Below are 20,575 nucleotides of genomic sequence, written 5' to 3'. Positions count from 1 at the left end.
GCCCTTAAGTGGCAAGTTAAGCAGTTAATGTCTGCTTTCCTGCCCCCCTGGCTTGCAGCATTTCTCATTTCTACTTAAAGGTACATACAGCATTCTTTAATTCATTCTATTTCTTTAATATAATTCATTTCACTTTCACAAATCTCAACGTAGTCCTTTCTAAGGTCATGGGGCCCCCTTCGAGCCCCTTGCTACCTACTCCCTCCTCCACCTTTCCTGGAAGGTGGCATTCCTGGTGGCCATTACCTCGGCCAGAAGGGTATCTGAGCTGAGGGCACTCGCCTCGGAGCCACCATATACAGTACACCTCTACCCCGATATAACGCGACCCGATATAACACGAATTCGGATAGAACGCGGTAAAGCAGTGCTCCGGAGGGTGGGGCTGCACACTCCGGCAGATCAAAGCAAGTTCAGTATAACGCGGTTTCACCTATAACGCGCTAAGATTTTTTGGCTCCCGAGGACAGCGTTATATCAGGATAGAGGTGTATTTCATAAAGACAAGGTGCAGCTCCGCCCACACCCAAGTTCCTTCCAAAGATGATCTCACAATTCCATCTAGGCCAGGGCATTTGTCTGCCGATGTTTTTTCCCAAACCATATGCGGACCCGAGTCACTGCAGTCTGCACTCCCTGGATGTCCGCCAAGCGTTGGCGTTCTACTTGGAGCGCACCAAGCCCTTTTGTAAATCCACACAGCTGTTCATGGCCGTGGCGGAAAGGATGAGAGGCCTCCTGGTGTTGGCGCAGCGAATCTCCTCCTGGATTACAGACTGCATTCAGGCGTGTTATGACCTCGCAGGTGTTCCGGCCCCAGCAGTCACGGCCTACTAGACCAGGGCGCAAGCAGCTTCAGGGGCTTTCCAGGCACAGGTCCCGGTCCAGGAGATCTGCAGAGCAGCCACCTGGTTGTCGGTGCATACCTTTACGACCCACTACGCGGTCAACCAACAGGCCCGAGAGGCGGTCCTCCGATCAATTGCTCCATGACTCCTACCCTCCTCCGAAGGTAAGCTTGTGATTCACCTAATGTGGAATGGACGTGAACAAGCACTTGAAGAAGAAAAAATGATTACCTACCTTTTCGTCCATTCCACCACCCGTCCTCCTACCCCTCTGTCAGAGTTGCCGGCAAGAAGGAACTGGAGGGGGTCAGGCCAGCGGGGGTATATATGCATGGCGCAGTGGCGCCACTCAGGCGGGGGCCCCGCCGGCCCGACGGGTACTGCTAAGGGAAAACTTTCTGATGCTCGTGCACGCCACGCACACACACCTAATGTGGAATGGATGTGAACAACACATCTCGAAGAACAACAGTTACGAAAAGGTAGGTAACCGTTTTTTCTAAATAAATCCCACAAAGACTATTTGAGTTGGGAATAGCCTAGCCACTGGTAAAGCCATGTTAAAAAAGTAACTAAATGGATCCTGGAGAAAACGGTGGGATTTTTCAGGGTCCTATGTCCATGGTATTTATTGGTCACCTGTTCCTTTCGTATCTAGCAACTAAAACTGGTTGCAATAAATTGTTCATAATTTTTTAAAAGTGGAAATTATACTTCAGTGCTTGTCCTAGTTATATTTTAATATTTGTCTGGAGAGAGGAGTCTGGATTCATTTAATCTAATTATTATTTTTTTCTGGTAGAGGAAGATAGTCCCTAAAATGAAGGATTGTAATGCCAAATTTTCAATGTGGATCACGTTTTTAGTGTCTCCTATGCTTTCCCATGCTATTCATGATCATATGGATCATATCTCCTCCCGTTTGTAATGCCATAACATCCCTGCACTACAGCAGTTACTTATCTGGAAAAGTAATGTTAGGAAAGTATTTAATGTGTTTGTAGTTGTCTTTTAATGTGACTTAGCAGTTAGAAACAAGAAGAGCTGGCACTATGTGACCAGCCAGATCAGTGCTGCCCACCAACGAAGGCTCTGTTGTCCATAGACCACAATTTGAAAATCACATTTTCACAGGCTGTGTGGTGTGGGATATTGCCACATCTGAGTGAATCTAATATCCAGAGGTTTACTGACCCCTACAATTAATGGAAATCTGCTTTGAAAATATAATTGTTAGCCCATTGTGATTCCAGCTGCTGCTCCTCCTCCCTTTCCTTCCAGTTGGGATTTGATAACTACTACTGGTGTGGCTTTATATTTTTTAGGTTATTGCTCATGAAATCTGTCATAGCTGGACAGGAAACTTGGTAACAAACAAAACATGGGAGCATTCTTGGTAGGTGTAATAGTGTGTGCGTTAAGAAAAATTGGCTCTTCTCTACACTACAAAAGTTCTGAGGAAATATTTTGCCTTCTCACATGAGTTATCAAGAATTATTCTTGATAATTCTCTAGGCTAAAGGAAGGACACACTGTTTACTTGGAACGTAGAATTGGTGGACGGCTGTTTGGTGAACCGTTCAGGCACTTCCAAGCTTTGGGAGGCTGGAGAGAATTGCAAAATACGGTAAACTAGTTTTGGTAGAAGTTTATTGTATGTTTATGTTTTAACGTAACTCGTCAAATTCAAGTTTTCTTAACACGTTTCCCTGAAATACGGAATAGAAAACTATAATAGTAATGCTTCTTAAAACCTTTCCATTGGTATCTGAGAATTTCTGTTTTGTTGGGTTTGTTTATGGACCTATGAAGGTATGTTGCTCAATATAAACATGATGCAGCTGAATTACAGATAATAGTAATATTTTCATAAATGCCTAAGACAGTTGAAGACCCTAAGTCTCAGGGATCTTGGATCGCAGGATCTTCTGAAAGGCTGAATTTCGTCTCAAACTACTTCTGAATATTGCATTCCCTAGTGAATAACAGCAGACCTTTATTGTACAGGACATACTGCAAGAGTGTATGCTTTAAAAACCCTTCAAAGCAATTAGCGAACCAGTGAGCAGCTAAAAGTTGCCTTTTTGTGATAGCCATAGCCAAGGCCACCCTTCTCAAGCTTCAGACGTTCCAGAGTGTGATATAAGCAATTGAAATGTCTGAGAGAGAATTGAAATACACAACAAAGCCTAGGTGTTCCACACTGTACCAAACTGAGTGTTGAAGGTCAGGAATCCTGATACTCAGTTTCTGTCTCTAGGAGGAGATTTCAGTCTAGTGGTTAGCAATGAGGTAGCTAAGCACCTTTCAGACAATCTATCTGAAACGAGTGTGGCTGAGCAGAGTAGTCTGTCTCTTCCATATTAGAGACTTGGGTTCTATTTCCAGCTTTGTTGATTGTTGCAACCTGTGTTAACTTTATTTGTAAAATATTGGGAGGGGGAAATTCTTCACTTTACTCTGGGGTTGGGTGTGAGGCCTTGCTCAGTAATAAGGGCTGTGACTTGCACAGAAATAGAAGCAGTCGGTAGAGCTGAGGCTAGAACTCATGGACTCCTGACCCTCCCCCCAATCTCAGTGCATCTTTCCCTGTGTTAAAAGGTATTTTGTGGGGGAAATGGTCTCCTATTTGAATAATAATTCCTTAGGTTGGTAGTGTAGTGGAACAAGGAGCATGATTTAGCTGAAATGTGGAATTTCCCACAAAACCGTGTCCACTTGAGAGCTCAGGTACAAAGGGCTGAAACTCCTACTGCAATGCATTTGCTATCGTGCCCATCACACTGCTAATTCATTTAAGCAGTCATGGTAGTTGCCTTTTCAAAGGTTTTGCCTCTGGCTTAACTTTTAAAAAATTGTCTATTTTTCCCCTTCCCCCAAAGCCTGCCAAGAAAAATGTCTCACTCCTTTAGGATAGTTTTGTTGTTCATCCTGCCAGTGGTAACTTATGGTGGTGGTTATTTATTCTTTAAAAAAACAAAAGCAACAAAAAAACTGTGTCTATGATTTCAGTATGGGGAAAGAGGCTGTTGCCATGGCAACTCATCCTTTAATGGGATCAATGGCACTAATGGGAACAAACAAAACATGGGAGCATGATCAAAACGCCAGCATAGCTATGTCAGTTAAGAATGTTAATATTTCACTCCCAACTAACAACACAGCTATGCAGGCAAAATCTTTCATGTGGATGCAGATAGTTTAGCATATGATGTTTGGGGAGGTGGTTTAGCTGTACTGGCAAAAGGACTCTTTTTTTAACTGATATAAGCTGAGTCTTCACTAGGGGGCTTTGAGCCTTTGTAGTATAGACCAGCCCTAAGTTGGACTAGTAGTGTGTACTAATTTGGGGACTTCAGCAAGGGGGATGAGCTAGAGCCATGTGCAGAGCTAGTAGCTACTAGCTAGAGCCTAGTAATCTTGGTCTTGGATGGACGATAACTGTATAAGATGGCTGCAAACCAGTGCAAATTGTGGAGCCTTTCTGGGTGAGTTTGTATATAATATTGTTACAGATAAATACGCTTGGAGACACAAGCCCTTTCACTAACCTGATCCCTAAGCTGAATGAAGTAGACCCTGATGTTGCACATTCTTCTGTTCCATATGAGAAAGGCTTTGCTTTGCTTTTCCACCTTGAACAGCTTCTTGGAGGACCAGGTGTGCATTAATAGTTCTATTTTAAATAGGATTTTTATATTGCTTTCAAACATTGGCTTTGTTGATTGATACATTTTTTTTAACTTAGATGTCTTCATTGGCTTCTTGAAGGCTTATATTCAGCAGTTTGCCTATAAGAGTGCTGTGACTGAAGATTGGAAGAAGTTCTTGTATTCCTACTTCAAGGATAAGGTTGGATGGTGCTTCAGGCTAATTGAGATCCTACAATTGTGTGAAACTGGCAGAATGTATTCTACTTGTGGCATAGCTCAGGAAGCTGAAGATACTCCATATGGTCAGAGTAAAATAGGTTGATAAATAAAATATTACTCCCTCTCTTAAAGATGTTTGGCTTCCATACATCTTCTCCCTCATTCCTATATAGAAAATATGTAAAGATGTAGCATAAAATCTTACAAACATGGGTTTGGGTTACGGTGCACTTGTTCGAAATACAGTTATGCTCTAATAAATTTGTTAGTCTCTAAGGTGCCACAAGTACTCCTGTTCTTTTTGCGGATACAGACTAACACGGCTGCTACTCTGAAACCAGTTATTCAAAAGTAAACTACATAGGAATCAGCACTTTAGATCAAGCTGGTCTTACAAACCAAAACTAAAGATTTAAACTAACTTTCAAATTGCAAACTCTTTTCCCCCCCTCTAATGCTTAGATGGTAAACTGATTAAGGATCTGTGTTGTTTGTAGGTGGATGTTCTCAACAAAGTTGACTGGAATGCATGGATGCACACCCCTGGCATGCCACCAGTAAAACCAACGTGAGTATGCTCTATTCTCTTGTCTTTGTTCCCCAAATTCTTGCGTTATTCCCAAACATCAAGTAACTATTTTGAAAAACATTTACTAGAACTGGTCAGAAATCTTCCACCTTTTAAAATCAGAAAATAAGGATTTGTAGAAGTTGTGTGTGTCTGGGTGGGGAAAATTATGAATTCTGATACTTTTCGAAAATGAGAAATGTTGAGGGAAACCTGACCTGTTTTTTTGTTTTGTTTTTGTTTTTATGGTAAATTGTCACAGAAAATGGAAAAATTTCAAAGCGTGATTTCCCCAGTGGAAATCTCTGCAAGATAATAAATAAATAAATAAATAAATAAACCCTGTCCAATCAGCTGGAGAGCGTACAGCTTCTGAATGTGTTTGCATTCTGTGGTTGACTTCAAGATATTGATCCCCCTGCGATCAGTAGTGTACGGGGCTATATTCACAATACAAGTCACAAATACCATGAAGAGTGGAGTTACTGTGAAAAAGGAGAGCCTGGAAATGCATTTCTGTGCTGACTCTCATTGTGCAGGTGTTCCAAATTGCGATGGGACGTGCACACCTATGATATAGATAGGGTTGGCAGAATTAAATTTTTATTTTTTATAACGTCAACAGATAATATTGATGTTTGTTTTTAGATTATCTATTTTACATTTTAACAGTTGTTGGAAATTGAGTTTTAAGCTTTTTCAATTTTTATCGGTTTATATTTTTTCACAGTTGTGGGAAATTATGGGGTGAGTGGATCAGGCAGTTATTTAATAACAGACATTGAGATTCAAAAAGTTAAAGGCTTATAAACTGTTAAACACAAATTGTCAACCGCACATGTCAAAATGCACAAAGTAAATATCCTTAAATCAACAAATACCTGGATTTACTATTTATTTGCTAGTCCATTTATAACAAGCCTAATTCAAAAATCTAATTCTCTGGGTTTTGACTCTAATAAGTTCTTAAGCAACATTTTTCTTTCTTTGCCTATCTATAAATTTCAGTTGTTGTCAATCGATTTGTGGTATGTATGATGAAATCGATGTTTACCAACACTTACTGATGAAAATCTGATCCTTCTAAGCCTAATTATAGGCCATCTTGCCATTTTTACACAGTCTGTGCTACATGGAAATGCACGTGGAATTATTCACATTTCTAAAATGTAATCCTTTGTTTTTCATCTTTATCTTGATATGACACTATCAAATGCTTGTGTTGCCTTGAGCCAAAGATGGATTAAAGTGAGTTGTTAAAGAACTCTGCAGAGGTCTTACAAATCTTTTAACTATGACAAACTAGTTGCTAGTTCTGTATAATGAGAGAAGGCACGTGTCCTCCTCACTGGCCAAAGAAAGTATGTGTCTGGTGAGGGAAAAGTTGCCATGGATTTTTGCATTATTTCATAGGCGAAACTTTCCAAAAGAGTCTGTAGAGGTGCTGCAACTTCTTGAAACGAGAAACTGCATTGTACGTGTAAACTAAGTACTTACACAGCTAACTATCTAGTGTATGCAGATAATTTGCAAACTGAGTTAGCCCTATGCCTTAGGATTGCAATTTCAAAACATTTTTTTGAGAGGCACTGATATGGAAGTAAGTCTCCATTACTGATTATACCATCATACTAACACTGCCCCTACTTTATAAAGCAGGCAGTATGTTCTCCTTGGTAAAACTAAGCAAAGAAAATTACAACAAATCATTGATCATTCATAGTAACTTGCTTTTAGTTTTGCTAAAAAGTGCACAAAATTAGTAATGGGCCCTGTACGCATTCTTATTTTTGCCAATTTTGTGTGTTTTGGCCCTATTGCGCATTTGCTTCAACCTAATTCTCCTCTTGCCAAAGATTCTTTTTATGAAAAAGTACACATTGCAATTGTACTCAACTTCTGATTTTTTTTTTTTTAATGAGAATCTCTTAAACGTACCTTGAACTTTATCACATTATCTTTAATAGGAAATGAAATGGTGAAAACAAAAAACCACTCAAGAAGCCCCACGGCTTTCCCCTTTCTGGGTTGTTTGTTTTTTGTAATCTCATATCTTGGACCCTATGTATTTTTAGCTAAAGTTGCTTGAAATTAAATGCAAGTGTCCAAAACCAAAAGCAGACAGATGTCTCTGCTAGAAAAAGCAAATTATAAACTGTTGTTTTTCTTTCTTGTTTAGGGCAAAGAAAGTGATTTGTGCTCATTCGGCTCAGCAGATCTAAAGGATTTGTCATCCCATCAGTTGATTGAGTTCCTGACACTGTTGCTACTGGAGGTAAATGCAGGCAAATGCAGGCTAGGAGTAGTTTGACGTCCTAAGAATGCAACCAAAGGCACAAATGTATTTTGTAAAACGAGGCCGCATGTATGTTGCCCAACACTTTTGAACATCCTTATTCATCCTACTTAAAAACATTTGCTGTTCTTTGGGAAAGAGGCTAAGAGACCTCCAACACCCAGTCTGTCTTGATTCTTCACCGGATGAGCATCATCAGGAGATTTTCAATCAGGGAGGCATAAACAAAAATTGATAAGTGATTAGATTTGTTTGAATTTAGCTTTTATGTATTGTGTGACTAAGCTTTGAATAAAATTGTAACCAAAAGGGGGCTCCTAGTTTAGAGTGCTTCAGTGATACTAGAGGTGTACTAAAGTTTCACAGACTTTGGGCATGTCTACACTACAAAGTTAAGCCAACTTAATTTAAGGTGACATCCAGCCACTGTAGTAATTAAGTCGGTTGGGCGTGTCCACACCATGCTCATTATGTCAGTGAAGTGTGTCCTCACTGGCAGTGCTTGCATCAATGCAGAGAGCAGTGCACCATGGGTAGCTATCCCACAGTGCAACTAGCCACAGGGGGGTTTGGGAAGGGCTTTCAATGCCTCATGGGACCAAAATATTGTCACAGGGGGGAATGGGAACATGAGTTTGACCTCCCGTGATGCAGTTTCCTTCCTCCCTTCCCTAATATCAATGGCAAACAACCCATACTTTTTCATGCCTTTTTTCAAAAGGCTGGCTTAGCCATGTGTACACTATAGCCCGAGAAGCATGGAGCTCGCTCAGCTGGGTGCTCTTGTTGTGAGTATTACAATACCTCGCACCTTATCCTGCAATATTTCCAGAGCTGAGACAGGAGCCGTCATGTGGAACATTGTAACGTCCTTCAAGCAGCCCTGCTGCAAGCCATAGAACGAAACAATTCCGAGTGGTTGCTGGTAGTCGTGCAGCAGCTGAACACAGAGCGCCATTTCTGGTCCCGGGAAAAAAGCACTGCCTGGTGGGATCATATCATTATGCAGTTATGGGATAACGAGCAGTGGCTGCAGAACTTTTGAATGTGGAAGGCCACTTTCCAGGAATCTTGTGCAGAGTTTTCCCCAGCCCTGAAGCGCAGGAACACTAAAATGAGATCTACTCTGAGAGTGGAGAAGTGAATGGTGATCGCTGTGTGAAAGCTTGCAATGCCAGATTTCTACCAGTCTGGGGGGAATCAGTTTGGAGTTGGTAAATCCACCGTGGGAGCTGTTGTGATCCAAGTGTATAGGGCCATTAATTAACTTCTGCTAAGAAGAGTAGTGATTCTGGGCAATGTTCAGGACATAGTGGATGGTTTTTCTGCGATGGGATTCCCTAACTGTGGTGGAGTGATGTGTGTGCCATCTAGCTTGGCACCAGACCAACTTGCCAAAGAGTACATAAACTGAAAGGGATACTTTTCAATGGTGTTGCAAATGCTGGTGGATCACGGGGGGCATTTCACAGTCTTCAATGTGGGATGGTCAGGAAAGGTGCATGACACGCGCATCTGTAAGAATACAGGTCTGTTCAGAAAGGTGCAAACAGGGACTTTCTTTCCGGATTGCAAAATAACTACTGATGATGTTGAAATGCCAATAGTGATCCTGGGAGACCCAGCCTATACCTAGCTCCCATGGCTCATGAAGCCGTACATCGGCCACCTGGACAGCAGTAAGGATTGGTTCAACAATAGGCTGAGCAAGTGCAGAATGGCGGTGGAACGTGCCTTTGGATGTTTAAAGAATTGCTGGCACAGTTTGCTTACTAGGTTAGACCTCAGTGAAAGCAATATCCCCATTGTTATCACTGCCTGCTGTGTGCTCCATAATATCTGTGAGACAAAGGGAGAGAAGTTTCTGCAGGGGTGGGGCATGGAGGTGGATAGGCTGTCTGCTAATTTTGAGCAGCCAGATACCAGGGCAATATTGAGGAACACTGCGTTTCTGGAAGGTTTTGAAAACGCAGTTTCAGTAATGAGCCCACAGTAGTGTGTGCCACTTATCTACATTGTGCCTTCCCATAGCATCCCCTCTGTTGCATCACTTTCCTTGTACCTCCCCTTCCCCTCCAACCTCAGTGCTTAGAATAAAGAGTATTTCATTCTCAAAACAATGACTTTTATTGCACAAGCATAAAGAAACTGAAACACCAGGAAAAGAATTAATCTTGGACAAATGGTGTGATAAAATTGCGAGAGGGAAAAACCAGTCTGTGAAAGCACAATAGTCCATCAAAGGTCATTGGATGGCCACCTTTTGTTCTTTGTACTCTCCCTGGTGTTGAGTGGAAGGAATACTGCACTCCCTTCCCCCACCCCCAACCTCCTGGAACGTTTCGGGGAGGGGGATTGAGAACAGGGCGATGCTTGCAGGCCATTCTGCAGAGGCTACAGAGGGAATCTAGCCTCAGACTGTTTCTCTTGAAGCTCAACCAGACACCGCAACATGTCTGATTCGTCTCTCATCTCATCCTTCGTGGCACGCTCATGCTCTTGGGCTGCTCTCCATGTCCGGTTTTTCGGACAGTGAAATCCTCCAAGCTCTGAGTTCTGTATCAGCGTCCCAGAGGCGTTCATTATCTTGTTGAACATGTCATCATGCATTCTCTTTTTTCCATCGTCTAATCTGGAAAAGCCTCTCCACCAGTGTCGAGGATGAGCCAAAGGCCAAGCTTTCCACTGTAAGGCATGCAAAGCACAAGGCAACCATTGTCAGCACATATCCTGGGTCTGGTACAAAGTTGCTATTTAAAAATCACTCTCCTTCTTCCACTCAGCTGCAAGCCAGAACATAATCAGTATCCCTAGCTATTCAATGAACCGTTTTGCTGTTCCAGCCATGGTGAGTATGGCCCGGGGCATGGGCAACGAGCCTTGTGCTGCAACTTGTGGGCAACCCATGTCAGGAGCATAGGTGAGCAGGTGGATAATGGCCCCTTCCCTTAACAACATGGGTAGTGCATGGAGACTGGGGACCAGCGTTGAGCCTCCCAAAGTGCAGTCTTTGTCTGAGGGGGCTTCGGGGAGTGGAGGGAAGGTGTTGCAGCCATGAGAGAACACAGAAACCCCTTCCCTCAATGTTGCTGGTAGCAGTCGCACTGGGTGTGAAGATTCTTAGGTCAATGCTTATCCCTTCCACCCAAACAACTGACATGTTAGGGAAATCGTGGTTGAGGGACCTATAAATCACCTGGGGTGGGGAATCACATGCACTATTGTTTGCGGTGCGAGCGCTTGTAATGAAAACTTCCACAGTCTCCCCTAAGTCAGTGGTTCTCAACCAGGGGTCTGGGGCCCCCAGGGGGCTGTGAGCGGGTTTCAGGGGGTCTGCCAAGCAGGGACAGCATTTGATTCGCTGGGGCTCAGGGCAGAAACCCCAAGCCCCACCACATGGGGCTGAAGCCTGGGGCCCTGAGCCCCACCATCTGGGGCTGAAGCCGAAGCTTGAGCAGCGTAGCTTTGTGGGGGGCCTTGTGGCATGGGCCCCAGGCAATTGCCTTGCTTGCTACCCTCTAGTGCTGGCCCTAGTTTTTATATGCAGAAAAACAGTTGTTGTGGCACAAGTGGGCCGTGAAGTTTTTATAGCACGTTGTAGGGGCCACAGAAAGAAAAAGGTTGAGAACCCCTGCCTTAGGTGACCGTATGTGATATCAGTCTCCTGACGGTAACAGAGGCGGCAAGGGAGCGGATGCTGCAAGCGACTGGGTACAGACCTGGTCCTTATGCTGCTATATGCTGTATACTGCAATGATGCCAGCAGAATTCATACTGGAGTGGTGAGGGAAAGTGCCCTACCATGGTGAAAGCAATAAGTCAGCCCTCCCCAGAAACCACCTGCAAAGGATTGCAGAGTACCTCTGGGAAAGTTTCCTGGAGATCTCCATGGACGATTACCAGGTATCTTGTTATACCATGACTTTTATTACCTTTCTTAATCAGTTAGGTAACTTGCATCAACGCAGACTTGGCTTTGAATCCAAAAGCCATCAGCAGACACTTTTACCAGAGTTTTGATTACTTTGAACTCTTGCTTCCAAATCACACAGATATCTGAAAAAGAAAACACAACCTATTGTGGCTTCTTTGGAGCCCTAATAGGATTTTAATTAAGTAGCATGTTTTGTTTGCATTTCTTTTACCCCTTCTATAATATACACTGCACATGTCCTGGGAAAAATGCACATTCCTTCTATAGTTTAACTTCTATAACATTAGCCATATCAATTTCATTAGCCATATCAATTTTTACATAAAGTGTAACTGTTTCTTTTGTTCTTACAGAGTTTTCATGTACCCTTATCAAAGTGACAGTCTGATTACACAGAGCCATCTTAAGGTTTCTAACATTGCTTCTTTTTGTTTTGTGCACCTCACCCCTGCTGTTGCTTCAGAGGGGCACTGGTTTTTTTAAATTTCTTATTCTTTTACTACAGCTCTCATCTACTATTTTGTTACAAAAAACAACCAAATAAACAAACAAAAATAATCCATAGATTCTAGGACTGGAAGGGACCTCGAGAGGTCATCGAGTCCAGTCCCCTGCCCTCATGGCAGGACCAAATACTGTGTAGACCATCCCTGATAGACATTTATCTAACCTATCCTTAAATATCTCCAGAGATGGAGATTCCACAACCTCCCTAGGCAATTTATTCCAGTGTTTAACCACCCTGACAGTTAGGAACTTTTTCCTAATGTCCAACCTAAACATCCCTTGCTGCAGTTTAAGCCCATTGCTTCTTGTTCTATCCTTAGAGGCTAAGGTGAACAAGTTTTCTCCCTCCTCCTTATGACACCCTTTTAGATACCTGAAAACTGCTATCATGTCCCATCTCAGTCTTCTCTTTTCCAAACTAAACAAACCCAATTCTTTCAGCCTTCCTTCATAGGTCATGTTCTCAAGACCTTTAATCATTCTTGTTGCTCTTCTCTGGACCCTCTCCAATTTCTCCACATCTTTCTTGAAATGCGGTGCCCAGAACTGGACACAGTACTCCAGCTGAGGCCTAACCAGCGCAGAGTAGAGCAGAAGAATGACTTCTCGTGTCTTGCTCACAACACACTTGTTAATGCAACCCAGAATCATGTTTGCTTTTTTTGCAACAGCATCACACTGTTGACTCATATTTAGCTTGTGGTCCACTATAACCCCTAGATCCTTTTCTGCCGTACTCCTTCCTAGACAGTCTCTTCCCATTCTGTATGTGTGAAACTGATTTTTCCTTCCTAAGTGGAGCACTTTGCATTTGTCTTTGTTAAACTTCATCCTGTTTAACTCAGACCATTTCTCCAATTTGTCCAGATCATTTTGAATTATGACCCTGTCCTCCACAGCAGTTGTAATCCCTCCCAGTTTGGTATTATCTGCAAACTTAATAAGCATACTTTCTATGCCAATATCTAAGTCGTTGATGAAGATATATATATATATTTTTTTAACGGAGATATCCCATCTCCTAGAACTGGAAGGGACCTTGAAAGGTCATCAAGTCCAGGCCCCTGCCTTCACTAGCAGGACCAAGTACTGATTTTTGCCCCAAATCCCTAAGTGGCCCCCTCAAAGATTGAACTCACAACCCTGGGTTTAGCAGGCCAATGCTCAAACCACTGAGCTATCCCTCCCCCATATTGAACAGAGCCTATCCCAAATCAGACCCCTGCAAAACCTCACTTGTTATACCTTTCCAGCAGGATTGGGAACCGTTATTAACTACTCTCTGAGTATGGTTATCCAGCCAGTTATGCACCCACCTTATAGTAGCCCCATCTAAATTGTATTTGCCTTGTTTATTGATAAGAATATCATGCGAGACCATATCAAATGCCTTCATAAAGTCTAGGTATGCCACATCTACCGCTTCTCCCTTATCCACAAGACTCGTTATCCTATCAAAGAAAGCTATCAGATTGGTTTGACACGATTTGTTCTTTACAAATCTATGCTGGCTATTCCCTATCACCTTACCACCTTCCAAGTGTGTGCAGATGATTTCCTTAATTACTTGGTCCATTATCTTCCCTGGCACAGAAGTTAAACTAACTGGTCTGTAGTTTCCTGGGTTGTTTTTATTTCCCTTTTTATAGATGGGCACTATATTTACCCTTTTCCAGTCTTCTGGAGTCTCTCCCGTCTCCCATGATTTTCCAAAGATAATAGCTAGAGGCTCAGATACCTCCTCTATTAGCTCCTTGAGTATTCTAGGATGCATTTCATCAGGCCCTGGTGACTTGCAGGCATCTAACTTTTCTAAGTGATTTTTAACTTGTTCTTTTTTTATTTTATCTACCCCCTTTCCATTAGCATTCACTATGTTAGGCATTCCTTCAGACTTCTCGGTGAAGACCGAAACAAAGAAGTCATTAAGCATCTCTGCAATTTCCAAGTTTCCTGTTACTGTTTCTCCCTCCTCACTAAGCAGTGGGCCTACCCTGTCCTTGGTCTTCCTCTTGCTTCTAATGTATTGATAAAAAGTCTTCTTGTTTCCTTTTATTCCTGTAGCTAGTTTGAGCTCATTTTGTGCCTTTGCCTGTCTAATCTTGCCCCTGCTTCCCCCCAGTAGCTTTTTCAACCTTCTGAAATAAAAAGTTGTCTGCAATGCAGTCCAAGAACTTATTGGATAGTCTGTGTCCCGCTGTGTTATTTTCCCAACATATATCTGGATAGTTGAAGTCCCCCATCATCACCAAATCATGGGCTTTGGATGATTTTGTTAGTTGTTTAAAAAAAGTCTCATCCACCTCTTCCACCTGGTTAGGTGGCCTGTAGTAGACTCCTAGCATGACATCACCCTTGTTTTTTACCCCTTTTAGCCTAACCCAGAGACTCTCAACACTTCCGTCTCCTATGTCCATCTCCACCTCAGTCCAAGTGTGTACACTTTTAATATATAAGGCAACACCTCCTCCCTTTTCCCCCTGTCTATCCTTCCTGAGCAAGCTGTAGCCATCCACACCAACATTCCAGTCATGTGTATTATCCCACCAAGTTTCAGTGATGCCAACAATGTCATAGTTGTACTTATTTATTAGCACTTCCAGTTCTTCCTGCTTATTACCCATACTTCTTGCATTTGTATATAGGCATCCAAGATCCTGATTTGATCTTGCCTCCCAGTTTTGCCCTGACCCTCCTTTCTCTCCGCCATTATAGCCCACGCTCCCTCTTGTTTCTGACCCAGCTTCCAGGTCTCCATGTTCCCCACTTACCTGTGGGCTTTGTTCACCTCTCCCTGTCGAACCTAGTTTAAAGCCCTCCTCAGTAGGTTAGCCAGTCTGTGTCCAAATAGGGTCTTTCCTCTCCTCGAAAGGTGAACGCCATCTCTGCCTAGCAGTCCTTCCTCAGATAGCATCCCGTGGTTGAGGAAGCCAAAGCTCTCCTGGCGACACCATCTTCGCAGCCAGGCATTCACCTCCATGATGCAGCTGTCTCTGCCCAGGCCCCTACCTTTGACAGGAAGAAATCGAAGAGAATACCACCTGTGCTCCCAACTCCTTCACCCGTACTCCCAGAGCCCTGTAGTCACTCTTGATCCACTCAGTGTCACACCTCACAGTATCATTTGTGCCCACATGGATGAGTAGCATGGGGTAGTAGTCAGAGGGCTGGATAATCCTCGACAATGCCTCCGGAACATTTCGGATACGGGCCCCCGGCAGGCAGCATACCTCCCAAGATGAAATGTCAGGGCGACAGATGGGTGCCTCCGTCCCCCTCAGCAGAGAGTCTCCAACCACCACTATCCTACGTTTCCTAGTCGCAGTGGTGGCAGCAGACCTCCCAGCCTCCAGAATCTCTCCCTATTCTGCTGATTTTGACTGCCTTGCTGCAGCCACGACTTGGTCTTTATTTAAAAACATTTTAAATTTTGTAAAGAATCAAGTTACCCCTTAAGGGTGAAATGCCAAATCCCAAAGTCAAACAACACTGATTACCTGTGTCTGGCAAAAAGGTCTGTCAGTTTTGCAACTTTGAATTAAAGAGTCAAATGGATTTTTAGTGGCATTATTAAAAAACAAACCAATTTATCTTAAACCTACAAAACAGGAGTTTTACAAACCAGAGGTGGTTTGTTTAGGTCCTTAGAACCTCACATATTTCCACAGACAGACAGACACATACACATTTTCTTTTCCTTAACATCCCTTCTACACTGCTCTGTTTTTACATAGCTGTACATAGATTACATTCCCTTCATACATTTGGGGCAGTTAAGTTCCAGTAGAACCCCCCTTTGTGTTCTTTTAGCAAATTTGACTAAATTGTCCATAGTCAAATGATTTCAATCAGATAGTCTCTTTACCTGGATTATTTACAGACATTCCTTTGGAAAAGGGCCCATTTTTCCTTCAGAATGGCTGCAAAGAAACCAAGAATTCTTTTTCTCTTTAACATGGTCCTTTTTAACATTTTCACAAAATTTAACTGCTTAATTCTTTCCAGACTCTGTAGAGTTAACTTTTCACTGTCTTTTCTTAAATCACTTGTTTATCTCCCAAAATGACACCTTGATCAATTCAGATTTCACCATTTTAAGTATTGTCCCAGGGATTCATGCCTGCACTTACTGCTTTTTTTACTCCTGCCACTATGCCCTTAAGGCTTCCAACCTGTTTTTCAATTTCTCTATCTGTTTGCTTGCCTGCTTGTCTGGGCCCGATCCTGCTTTTTCCAATGAACTGTTCCTTTCCATGGGCACAAGCTTTGTTCCACTACCAATTTAGCAAGGGGGGTGGGCTCCTTAACTAGCCGCCACCCTTCCTGGTCCCTTTCCTTAAACATTTCTTTCAAAATTGTGAAATTATCACAATATCACTCACAAAAAATACTACACTACCCAAACTCCTATATCCTTCAGAGTTTGGTTTAACAGAACAAGATCTGTATCTTATGTTTGCCCATGCCAGTGCCGGGGCTTATGATTTTAACCCACTCTGGGCCAGCTGGAGAGATGCTAAACTTCCCTCTGTATTGCTTGGCCTTCTACCACCAAGGGTTCATACACCAAATATAAAAACCCCTCCCAAGGGCAGAGCGAGAAACCCTAAGTTCTCCTCTTATGCTCAGTCATGCTATGGCCAAGGGTGTATGCACCTATAGTTTTTTCCCAACAGACGGGTCGGAGCGAAGACTCTAATCCTCCCCCTATTGCCCGGCACTTCTACGACCGGGGGTATACCTACCTTCAGTTATTTCCCCCCAGCAGTGCGGGGTGGAGAGAGGGATGCTAACCCTCTCTCCTGTCTCTCAGCCCTGCTACGACTGAGGGTGTGTATAGCTTTAATCATAACAAATTCTCAATTCATAAAATACCAACAGTGAATACAATATTAACCATACCTGGTTCCCTTTTTACTGCCCGGGGGTGTGCACACCTGAATGATCAATCAATTAGCAATATTGTCAATAATTACAGCGCATATACTCTTCCCCCTTTCGCAATTCTCCACCAAAAATGTTGTGCTATACAAAGCACAAGGGATCTTTATAGAGGAGAAGGCAAAAACACTGCATTTATTGAAAATACAACAGTTAGCATATGCTTTTTATTCACACACACACACTCTCCTGCCAGTTGATATTTATAGTTATCAGTCTGTTGTAATGGCCAGTTAGATTGAGCACAAGTGAGGAGCTGGGCTCTTGTCGGTCGCGATCCGGTGCTTCGAGACTTTGCAGGATTGAACCCAGAGTTCCATGGCAAAACACCCCAGCTTTATAGTTGTAAATTCCCATTTGAGTGTATGCATTTTGCAATGTCATCCTGTAATCATTAGTCCTTAAGTGGTGTTAATTTGATGGTTATTATCGGGCTTCTGATCGTTATCTCCTATTTGTTGTCTCGCCTTTGGGGGTGCCTGCCTTACCTGTGAGGTCGTCAATGCTGCTAACATGTTTAGCATCGGATACAATGGAGGTTTTTTGATTGTCTCCTGGTTTTTTCAAGTCTCTCACTTTTTCTTGATCATCTGGACATTTGTGATGGCTTTCGCACCTTATCTTTTCCTGATGCATGCATTCCTCATTCACACAAACAATCTTTTACAGAAACCTTCAAAAGTATACAGAAAGCAGTATTTTATATTCAGCAGAATACATTGTAAATCAAGCCTTGCTAAATTTTATAACTAAAACAATTCACATTGGGGCTTCAGGCCCTCAACATTCCTCTAATCTCCTTAACTTAGACACAATACAAGATCCTGTCTCTTACTTTCTAAACCTTAAAACAAAGAAATGTATATTTCATTAGAGTGCCTAATTTGTAATACATATAGGAAACCATAGTAGCCATTATAACTTATCCTAAAACAAAAGAGCGACCATAATCAGTCACAAGAATTGTTCTGGTCTGTCATTCCTTTCTGCTATTCAAAAAGGGTGGATGACAGGATAAAATCAAATCATACATTAATTTTCATAATACAGTTATAAAATCCTGCTCCTATATACACGCATACGTTATTAGGTCTACGTAAGGTGGCTTCCATTGACCTAAGTTTGTAGTGTGGACCAGGCCTTAGTAACTACCATATTATCCCTTGCTCCTTCCTTAATTAGGTGAAGTGGAACAAAGGGAGTGAATGTGCAAGTACTTATCAGTAGCCATCAGTTTTTTGTTAAATATTCTCTCCCTTGTAGTGAAAGTCTTCTTTCTAGGTCTTGCCTCCTCTCAGAGAACATGGTATTGAAGTATACCTCTTCCTCTTCCTTCTAACTTTGCAACTCTTTTTAGGCACCACTTCCAGTGTCACATGTAAATCGAATGCAGGAAGTTTATAACTTCAATGCTGTAAACAATTCATTCAGGTTAGTAATAGTATGGAAATTGCTTCATGAAAAGTGTTTGATAAGGGAAAATACTACCTTATACACAATCTGAGAAGTTCCATTCTACTAAAATGTAAAAAGCCACACACAAAATAGTAATGATTTCTGGTAAATGTAATTTTTACACGTACAATATTCCTACATACTAATTAATGATGAAATGGGAAAATGTAAGCCTATCTGAGAATCAGAAACACCTTGATAATACCGAGGTCATCTAGTCTATTCCCCTTCCAATGTGACTGTTCCCTGCAGTACAGTCTTAATGCTTTATTCACTTTAATTATAAATGTGGCTTCCCCCACAAGGGTCACACTCTCCTTTTAAAGTAAACTAAATAAAAATTGAAATTTAGGAAAAGTATCAGAGAAAAAACCTCCTTTCATCCCATTAATTCTAGTTTATAACTCTCACCCTTAATTCCTCTGTATCTTGTATTTATACATCCTTTAAATATGTCTGTACCCCCTAATAATGTTGTTGGAACTCAGACACATATTTATTATTGAGAGGGTATTATAATTCAATTTTTTAAAATTGGTGAAATTGCCTATTTTGTCATTGTAACAAGCTTGCCACAAAGTGTTTTAATGGTTAAGTTTCTCATGTGTTATCTCAGTGTACTGTAATCTTTTGCTACTTACCATTGATAAAACCTATATTGTTTAAGTTTAGACTGTAGTTCCCAACTCATATAATTATATTGAGTTTTGTTACTTTTCCTTTATTTTTATGTTTATAAAGAAAGATGAGCTTATTCAAATAGCCACTTATTCATATGTAGTGATGACCCCCAAATACATTGTGCATCCTGCATAATGGGGCCCCGATCAGTGCCTCTGGGTATTACCATAATATAAATAAATACATCATTATATGAGAAATAATTGCACAAGCCAGTGTGGGGAAACCCAGAAACCCAGTTCAACTTCATTATGAACTTCAAGTACTTAGTATCTGAATGTCATGTTGCATGTATGGTAGCATGACCCCTTCATTCTTAGGGTGCAGTTAGGGAACACTATATTGGATATTAGTAGAGGGAGATCATGAATTTGAAAACTGCTACAAACAAAAATGGGCAGCCAGCTTGGAGGTGACATTCATGTTTAACTACATTTTTCAGATGGTTATGCCTCTGCATCCAAGCCAAGTGGGAAGAAGCCATTCCTTGGGCTCTAAAAATGGCTACAGAACAAGGCCGCTGAAGTTTACTTGTCCCTTGTTTAGGTAAGAATCACCTGCAGAATTACAAATGCACTTTTTTATTGTGGACACTCCTTGAATTAGTTCCTGTTTGAACTAGAGCAGATCTCTTAGGGAAAAAAATCTAATCCGCATCCTTCTAAAGTGACTTACTATAGAGCTTCCAGAGCATTCTGAACGAATATCTCTATGGCTTTTATGTAAAAAAAAAATTTTTTTTGATACAATATAGGAACTTCAACTTATCCCTCAAATATAAAGAATAATCTTCAATAATCTTCAATGTAAGAATAAAACTTCCAGGTAAAAATCCATATTTAAACTAGTTTCTTAGTCATACTTATATTGTAGGGACCTCCAGAACTTCGAGAAGTCTTGTGATCAAGCTGTCAGCTCATTCATGCAGCACAGAGCGCGCATGCACCAAGTGGCTGCAATGCGGGTGGCCAAAGATTTGAAAGTGGATCAAGGACAGACTGCTTAGTTTCTTTAAAAAGCTATGGCAAACTACTAAAACAGCACTGTAATTCTGCAAATCGTGTTAACATACATGCTTGATTATTTACCTGAGTTTGTGTTCTGCTACTGTGGCAATAATTTGGCTTAAATAGATCTTCAAGAATGGTACCTTCTTTGAGTTTTGTCAAATCTGCAGTGAAAGTGTTCTTAAAATGAACAACGTGCTGGGTCATCACCCAAGACTGCTAGAGCATGAAATATATGGCAGAATGCAGGTAAAACAGAGCAGGAGACACGTACAATTCTCACGCAAGGCGTTCAGTCACAAATTTTTTTAACGCATTATTTTTTTAGCACTTGTGATCAGCAAGAAAACATGTCCTCTGGAATGGTGACCGAAGTATGAAGGGGCAAACATACATTTAGCATATCTGGCATGTAAATACCTTGCAATGCCGGCTAGAAAAGTGCTGCACGAACATCTGTTCTCAC

General features: G+C 41.8%; 1 protein-coding gene across 2 annotated transcripts; it reads left to right on the top strand.

Moving 5' to 3' along the window:
* Positions 1 to 511: 511 nt before the first annotated feature.
* LOC117878743 (leukotriene A-4 hydrolase-like) lies at positions 512 to 19,664 on the top strand. Of its 2 annotated transcripts, XR_004646070.1 has the most exons (8): positions 512 to 1,012; positions 2,174 to 2,244; positions 2,364 to 2,475; positions 4,364 to 4,508; positions 4,597 to 4,700; positions 5,218 to 5,288; positions 7,468 to 7,563; positions 19,545 to 19,664. XR_004646070.1 is itself a non-coding variant. In XM_034773175.1 (7 exons), exons 1-7 carry the CDS (start codon positions 794 to 796, stop codon positions 7,508 to 7,510), a joined length of 765 nt encoding a protein of 254 aa, XP_034629066.1. In that variant the 5' UTR covers positions 512 to 793; the 3' UTR covers positions 7,511 to 7,763. The 2 variants fall into 2 exon arrangements, 1 of the variants encoding a protein (XP_034629066.1); XM_034773175.1 differs by lacking the exon at positions 19,545 to 19,664 and having other exon boundaries at positions 7,468 to 7,763.
* Positions 19,665 to 20,575: the final 911 nt, after the last annotated feature.

Source organism: Trachemys scripta, chromosome 1 (assembly GCF_013100865.1).
Source record: "Trachemys scripta elegans isolate TJP31775 chromosome 1, CAS_Tse_1.0, whole genome shotgun sequence".
NCBI classification, from domain to species: Eukaryota; Metazoa; Chordata; order Testudines; family Emydidae; genus Trachemys; species Trachemys scripta.
The sequence above is the reverse complement of the archived record's forward strand: the minus strand, read 5'-3'. Positions and strand labels throughout refer to the sequence as shown.

What these genes read in the sequence shown, in the direction of transcription:
- LOC117878743 (XM_034773175.1), top strand. Translation starts at nt 794, where the DNA reads ATGACCTCGCAGGTGTTCCGGCCCCAGCAGTCACGGCCTACTAGACCA. An exon ending in AAAACATGGGAGCATTCTTG is followed by an intron (nt 2,245 to 2,363) that starts GTAGGTGTAATA and finishes ATAATTCTCTAG; the next exon opens with GCTAAAGGAAGGACACACTG. An exon ending in GGAGAGAATTGCAAAATACG is followed by an intron (nt 2,476 to 4,363) that starts GTAAACTAGTTT and finishes ATATTGTTACAG; the next exon opens with ATAAATACGCTTGGAGACAC.